The 8,126-nt window shown below is 52.2% G+C and overlaps 1 protein-coding gene across 1 annotated transcript; it reads left to right on the plus strand.

Annotated features, from left to right (window-relative positions):
• Positions 1 to 2,844: 2,844 nt before the first annotated feature.
• ARL4D (ADP ribosylation factor like GTPase 4D) lies at positions 2,845 to 4,839 on the plus strand. Its single transcript, XM_006940407.4, has 2 exons — positions 2,845 to 2,970; positions 3,545 to 4,839. The coding sequence occupies exon 2, from the start codon at positions 3,639 to 3,641 to the stop codon at positions 4,242 to 4,244; it is 606 nt and encodes a 201-aa protein (XP_006940469.1). The 5' UTR covers positions 2,845 to 2,970; positions 3,545 to 3,638; the 3' UTR covers positions 4,245 to 4,839.
• Positions 4,840 to 8,126: the final 3,287 nt, after the last annotated feature.

The raw sequence follows: 8,126 nt of genomic DNA on the forward strand, positions 1-8,126 counted from the left end.
CCACCCAGGCACCCCTGCAATTATATGCTTATTCATTGCCTGTCTCTCCTCACTCCCCACTATAATGTACATTCCACGCAGGCAGGTCCTTATCCTGGGCTGTATGCTCTGAATCTAACAGGCCCTCCATATATGATTGTTCAATGGATGAATGTTCAAATGTTCTCTGTAGTGAATACCCCAATACAGTAGGTCTTGGGCTGTGATCTTGTGGAGAGAAAGGGCTGCAGAGGTGAGACTGCCAGGAAGGAAGATGGTCATTAATGGAAGAAGGCTTCCAGGGTGGAGGGGGGTGGGGGGAGGGAACTGGAGCTCCTATTTAAAGGGGACAAATTGGGGTAGGCCAATGGCTCAGTGCTGCCCTGACAAGCTGGGCCCCTTCCTTCACCTCTCCCTGCCCCACCTCCTCCTTCCCATTTGTTCATCAACACCTCTGGCAAACAAGAAAGATGAAGGTGGGCTGGGATTGCCAGCTTCATTGCTTTTATGAGATAATCAGGTGACAATTTCCATGGTGGCTGTGAGGCCCAGGAGATACAGGAGAAATGTTCAAGAAGTTTCAAAGGTTGCAGAAGAAACATACGGTGATCTGTGTGTTTTTTGCTTCTGTATGTTTTCAGTTTCACAGCCACTGCAACATTTGCTCAGAGCCAAGTTTGGCCAATTTCTAGCAGGGTGACCTTGGACAAATTACCTAACCTTTCAGTGTTTCTGTTTCTTCTTTTTGGAGTAACCATACTTACTTCTTGGGTTGAGTTGTGTATTAAAAAAGGAAAAGTATGGGGCACCTGGCTGGCTCAGTTGGCGGAACATGGGGCCCTTGATCTCAGGGTCGTGAGTTCAGGCCCCAGGTTGGGTGTAGAGCCTACTTAAAAAAAAAAAAAAAAAAAATGAAAACTTTAAGAAAATTGAAAAGGAAAAGTATGCAGAATTCTCAGACCAGAGCCTGGCATGCAGTGGCCACTCAACACGGTACTGGTTTCCAACTTCGTGGACTGCTCTGTCTTCCCCTTTCCTAACAGAGGCCACCTCTGTGTTTTAGCTCCAGTGGCAATCTGCCACGCACTAACATGGAGCGTGACGCTAATTTCCTAAGGTCTTGATGTTTTCAGGGATTCAGGGAGGCTCCCTGCATTGCCGGGACATCAGGTGGCCGGGTCTGTAGGAGGGGAAGAAGGAGGTCACAAGGCAGTCTGGTGCTAAACAGATGGGAGGTTAGCAGGCAGGAAAGGGCTAGGTCCTCCTGTCTAGCTGTGACTTCCCCTACTCTCTTTCTTTCTTTCTTTCTTTCTTTCTTTCTTTCTTTCTTTCTTTCTTTCTAAACATTTTTAAACGTTTATTTATTTTGAGGGAGAGAGTGCGCGAGCCTGAGAGAGTGCACGCAAGGGGAAGGGACCTAGAGAGAGGGACACAGAATCCCAAGCAGGCTTCTCACTGTCAGTATAAAGCCCAACTCAGGGCTCGAATCCGCAAACCGTGAGATCATGACCAGGGCTGAAGTGAGACGCTTAACTGACTGAGCCACCCAGGTACCCCCTCCGCCATTCTTTTTCTGATCCCCCTAAAATATAACCTTTAAAATAGCTTAATATTGAATCACATAATAAATGTAAGAATCCAGCCTCCTGGCAAAAATGGAAATATTCAAGTCACAATCTTATTCTCCCTTGATCTTCCTCCCCTCCTTCAGTTTAACCTACCTCCCTGAGGGTCATCACTGATATCCTTTTGGTCACACTGTCCCCTGGTGACATCTCCTTTTAAGGGCTGCCCGGAGTGTATCAGGCTGAAATGGCTGGGGGGATGCCACTCAATCCTGTCCCTTCCTCACCAATCCCACACAGGACTCATTAACTTACAGAAACCTTTCCAAAAGCTTCCAGTTCACACTGTCTGTCCCTCCTCTGAAGTCCTACAAGGACATATCTCAGATTTACAAAGGTCCAGTGTTCCTTGCAGTGGCCAGTCTTGTTTTGTTTTGTTTGTTTGTTGTTGTTGTTGTTGTTGTTTTCCACTAGAGTGTGAGCCCTATGAGGCCAGACAATATTCCCATAGTCTCTCTGGCAGAGCACACAGTATGAATGAGGTCAATAAAGTCCCATGGAATGAAGAATTCTCTCTTTAACTATTTGAACAAGGGGCCCCTTGGGGTATCTGCTTCTGGTCAGCACTCTAACCAGCACCTGAAGGATTTAAGCTGAGGATGCCTAACCTATAGCCTCCTTAATGAGAGAGAACGGATAGCTGTGCCATCAGGGGCCCAGACCAGACTCAGTTCCTAGGTTAGCCACTTCCTGACTAGGCAACCTAAGACAAGTCACTGAACCTTTCGCAATTTTCTTTCCCCGTAGAATGCAGACAGCACCAGTCCCCACCTCACGGGCTGCTGTGAGGATAAATAGTGGTAATGGGTTTAGGCTTAAGCTGTCTTATGAGGTTCCAGGTTTACACAGGTTTGAACACTGACTTAGGAAAGATAAAGAAGTAAGATTCGTCAACGTCTCCACTAGACCCTGGCGGAGGGAGTGTACATGTGGAGTGGCTCTCTCTCTCTCTCTCTGGGGGAGGAGTATGCCGTGATATAGAGTACTAAGCTCTTTGCCTCTCTTTCCTAGTTAAACGCTGCCACAGTTGTCTCTCCCATTTTCCATCCCGAGTTTACCTCCAAATATTAGAATATGGTAGAAGAGATCAAATAAAACGGTCACCAATTGACCAGACGTCCATCCATGTGTCGTCTGGGTTGCAGTGCACGTATCTCCCTGCCCCGCCCCTCCCCGCCCTTCCCCGCTGCCGCGGGACTGCTGATTGGCCCAGGCTGCGTGACGTCAAGGGGGTTTTTAAGGACGAGTCCCAGGACCGCTCCGCAGTGGCGGCGGTGGCGGCGCGCAGGCGGCGGCCGCCGGGGTGGTTCGCTTGGAGTCGGGTGGCTAGTCCGGAGAGACGCGGGGAGAGTGCCGCCGACGGAAGGTAAAGGGGCTGTTCTGGCGGTGCTGAGGTGGCCCTGGTGCGGGACCTGGGGAGCTGGAGTCGGCGATCCGAGCCAGGCGAAGTGTTACGGGACGGTGGGAAGGGGGTCGCGGTGTAAGGAGAGGCGTGTCAACTGCCTGGGGACGTGGAGGGCTGGTGGGAACGGGCCTTACTCTCTGTTCTCAGCGCCCGTACCCTAACTCTTAATTTGGGAGCTCTGCCCGACCTGCCCATTCCTGCGAAGATTCTCGCCTGGGGAATAAGGGTCTCTGCGCCTGCTACCGCGCCACGAGAGCTCGGGGAAGAGGCTTGGGAAGCCAACCGTCGAGGTCTCACCCCCGCACCTGTGTCCAGGACCCGGGGGTTTCTCTAGGTCTCATCGCCCCTGAGAGAGGGGAGCACCTCTGTTACACTTGTAGCTGCTTATGCTTAAAAAACAAAACAGAACAAAACAAAACATGGAATTTTAAAAAGGAAGGACGGGCGGCAGATTTAGGAAAGGATCTAGAAGTTGCAAATTTCGTGTTTATTGTTAAATGTCCCCCTTTTTCTCCCATGACCTTTCCTTGTTCAGATAACCCAGCTGTGGTCTCCAGAGCCTGCAGATCGAAGCCACGTCCTTGCTTCTACCGTGTGCCCCAAGACCTGCACCTTAGCTGCAGCTCACCATGGGGAACCACTTGACAGAGATGGCGCCCACTGCCTCCTCTTTCTTGCCCCACTTCCAGGCCCTGCATGTCGTGGTCATTGGGTTGGACTCTGCTGGAAAGACCTCGCTCCTTTACCGCCTCAAGTTCAAGGAGTTTGTCCAGAGCGTCCCCACCAAAGGCTTCAACACAGAGAAGATCCGGGTGCCCCTGGGAGGGTCCCGCAGCATCACCTTCCAAGTGTGGGATGTTGGGGGGCAAGAGAAACTGCGGCCCCTGTGGCGCTCCTACACACGTCGGACAGATGGGCTGGTGTTTGTGGTGGATGCCACCGAGGCTGAGCGCCTGGAGGAGGCCAAGGTGGAGCTGCACCGAATCAGCCGGGCCTCGGACAACCAGGGTGTGCCTGTGCTGGTGCTGGCCAACAAGCAGGATCAGCCTGGGGCACTGAGCGCAGCAGAGGTTGAGAAGAGGCTTGCCGTGCGAGAGCTTGCGGCAGCCACGCTCACCCACGTGCAAGGCTGCAGCGCTGTGGATGGGCTGGGCTTGCAGCCGGGCCTTGAACGCCTGTATGAGATGATCCTCAAGAGGAAGAAGGCAGCCCGGGTAGGCAAGAAGAGACGGTGACCCGAGGCTGTCCCCTCCTCAGCAGTAGGGGTCTCCACACTTGGACAGCCAGGCGGAGCCTGTGGCCCGTCACTCAGCTCTGGGGTGCGGGACCTGTCCACCTCAGTGAAGGACCAAGGAGCACATTGGGGGTCCTGTTTTGGTGCAGCACTGGGGAGGGGATGGGAGAGGGGAGGTCTCATGTCCTTCCCGCATCCTCACCTCCGGAGAAATGGGGGCTGCAGGACTGGGGAGGCTTAAATGTAAACTGTGACTCTACCTCGACCCCATTTCTTCTTTTTCTTCTCTGGCTTTTCGATTAGATATGTTTTGGGGCAAAATAAGGTTGTTTGGAGAATGCATCTGGGATGAATGAGGGTTATCCCTCCCCTGACCACCCCCCCCCCCAAACTGGGGTGTCTCTGCAGGCTGCTTTTCTAGGGATGCTAGTCACAATAGTCTTTATTTTTGTGTCTGTGTGAATGTGCCAAGAACCCCTCCACATTTGTAGATCCACAACTGTTTTTATAAGCTGTGTGTGTCCTCTGTATTATTATTAACTATTTTTTAGCATTTGCATATAAGTTATTAAAGACTGATGATGTTGTAGCTCTGACCTTGGTCTGGCATTTTCCTCTCTCCTTCCCTAGCCCCAGGAGTAGTCCTGGATTTCTATGTGGGTGGGAGGAATGGGGAGGGGAGCTTATTATCTTGAAGCTGAACTTGCAAAGGAAACACTCCTCTAAAAATTAGATTGTGTGTTTATGGGATGGCTGGTGGAAATTGTAGATGGAGTTGAAACGCCCTCCCACCTCCCAGGCTATTACCAGATTTCTGCAGTTTTGGGGGTACCCCTTCTTTCTCCTGCTTTCCTCCCCTCCCCTCCTCCCTGGCTCTTACTTGCCCCTCATACCAGCTGGTCCTTGGGGACACTTCTAGGTCTATATAGGTAAATCCTCAAGGAGCCATTCTGTTCTCATCCTCCCCCACTCCCCAGCAAATCCCTCCCCTCCTCCCCCCCCCCCCCCCATTCCCAGATCAGGCTGATCTGATTTTTTTTTCCACCTTGGGGATCCTGTGAGAATGGAAAGTAATTCCTTCCTGGCTTTAAGCCATCTCTGTGTGCTCAGTCCTGCTGACTGCAACTCACCAGTGGCGGCAGTGGCAGCGGCTGGTGCTGGGGAGGCCTGGGCTGGATTGAGCCAGCCTGGCCCTGGTGACTAAGCCGTGAGTTGCCCAGCTCTGGGAATGGTAGCTGTTCCCACCAGCGGGGCTGTAGTAGCAGTGGGTGTTTGTGCCTGGTGGGAATGTGGACTGCTAGACTCCTACCCCTCACCCCCCGGGGAGGAGGGGGAAGGTGTAGGCCACCAACAGCAGTGATAAGAATAAAATGCTAATGTTCTAGAGGCCGAGGGCCTCTGCCCAGACTTTCAAATCAGTCCCCTCCACCAAACCCAGGGCCAGCTGAGTCTGAGATGATGAACAATCAGACCCTCTTAAGCCGGGGTGGAGTAGTGAATAAATATCAAGCACAATTCTTTCCAGTCCTCAGCCCCTCAGTTCCTCAGCCTTACCCTTTGTGCAAACACGGGATCCCTAGAGCGGGTTTGAGTCCCCACTTCAGAATCACATAAACAACCTAGGGAGGACGAGAAGGTGCTGGCAATCCTGTCCTGCGGGAAGACTTCCAAAGGAACTTGCTTCTTCCTAGCGAGGGCCAGCAGAAGCTGAGTTTTGCTGTGGAATCTGGGCCAGTCCAGATTTGTCTCCCCTTCACGGCTGGCGGGATGCGGGTGGGTATGCATCGATCCGGAAGGGTGCCCAAGTGTGCGTCAGCGCGGGGCCTGCTCAACAGAGCTGCTGGGCTGGTTCTGCCGGGCACACGTGCTACCTGGCCCCTCTCTGCACACGCTTGTGACTCATCTCACTCAGTCCTCAGGGCAGAGTCCTCTCCTGCAGCCCAGGAACAGACTAGAGAGGACCTGGTTAGAGGGGCCTGTCTTGGTAGGAGATCTTCTCTCCCCAATCCACCCCAATAATGGTCTTTTGTCTCAAAAGGACATCTTTTCTCCATTTCTGGTCACCTAAGGGACTGAGGTCTCCAGATCTGGAAGAACCTACACATGCCTCCCCCCCCCCTCCCCCAGCAGAGGGGCCTCCATGGGGCCAACCCCTGGTTCTGGCTCCGCCAACCACCTGACCTCCTTATCTGATGAGAACTGTCGTCTGCTCACCCAAGCTCCAGCCCCAGGCAAGGGCCATGGTCCACAGCAGCAGACCTGCGGATGTCCCCCCTCTTCCCCACATCCCTCTGGCCTGACCAGCCGATGGGGGTGGAAGAAGAGGTATTAGCAGAGAGAGTGAGATGGAGAAGCCAGCTGCTTTGAAGGGATTGTGGGGAGAGGGGAACACTGGAAGATTCTGGTCAGAAAGCTCCATTCTGGTTGGGTGGAAGGTCAGGAGTTTCGGAATCAGCCTCCTGTCTTGGTCCATCCTGCCCCAGGGATTCTGTACGCTTTGAGATCTGGGCCACAGGGTTGGAATGGGGGTGGGATCAGGGTTGAGGGTAGGCTGTAGTTTCCTTGTCCTAGCTTCTTTATCAAGTAGAATTTCTTCGAGGCTCTGAGATGGATGTTGAGGAGATGCTGAGGGTAGAGGGTCTCAGGGGGCCCGGAGTGGTGTTTGGGGGCTGGAGGGCTATGGGTGGAGTCGAAAGAAGCCAATGGGCCCAGAGTTTGGGCTGCCCTCCCCCCACCAGCCACCTCCTCTCCCCACACAAGCTGGATGGTAAAATTCAGCTGAGCACTTTGCCTGGTGCGTTGCCCATCCCCAAGCGAAGATAGCAGTGGTCCCTCCTGTGCTCCAGGAAGAGAAAAAACAAAGAGGAAGGAAAGAAATCTCTAAGACCCAGAGGGGGCAGCAACTTGCCCAAGGACACACAGCTACTTGGTGGCACATCCAGATCCTTCTTCTCAGGCTGGTTCTTCGTCCTCCCAGGGCCAGACAGATAGAGATAAGCAAAAGTCTAGCAACTTAGAACTCCGACCTCCCCTTCCCTCCCTTCTTCCCTCCCTCGGTCCCCTCCCTGATTAGTTTAAGGGCCAGCTTTCCGTTCCCCGTCCCTTTCCTGAGGAGTTTAGAAGCTTTATCTCTGAAGCCCAGCAGAACTCTGGCCTCAAATCTGGCCAGAAGTCCCCACCCTCCTTTCATGCTGACCGTGTATCACCCTAAGTCTTCCTTGAGATGGACATCTCCAGCAAGGATTGGGAGGCACAGATTCCACTGAGGCACCCGGGGTACACAGGACAGTGTGTTCTCCAACAGGAGAACACAAGCCTGCTTTGAATGGAGGCCAGTGGGAAGGGAGGGAGTGAAGGCAGTAAGGGAGACCCAGGCCAGCACTGGGCTGTAAAGGGTGGGTAGTCTGTAGCCGCACGTCACTTACAAGGCCATCAGCTGGGGCATTTGTGGGTGGAAATCATGGGACCTCCTCCCCTGGCTAAACCAGAGGAGAGGATTTGTTCTTCCTTCCTTAAAAAAAGTTTTTTTTTTAAATTTCTTACTGTTCTTCCCCTCCTCTGCCTGATTACAAAAATAATAGATCTTTTTGTGAAAGAAACTTAAGAAAACGAGGAACACCATAATCTAAATTTCAGAGTCAGCTGAATGTCAGGGACAGGTTTTTTACATAATCTTGCAGATATTTTTTTTTCTCTACATATACAAAAGAGGTATGTATTTCTATACAACCACACGGGGAATTACAGAAGGCGTATGTAGTACAGTTTCACTTTTCTCATTTATATCTTGGGCATCATTCAATGTTGGGACATACAGATTTTTCTCATTCTTTTCAATGACTACACGAGATCCCGCTGTATGAATGTACCATCATTTCTTAAT

Source organism: Felis catus, chromosome E1, assembly GCF_018350175.1.
Source record: "Felis catus isolate Fca126 chromosome E1, F.catus_Fca126_mat1.0, whole genome shotgun sequence".
Lineage (NCBI taxonomy): Eukaryota > Metazoa > Chordata > Mammalia > Carnivora > Felidae > Felis > Felis catus.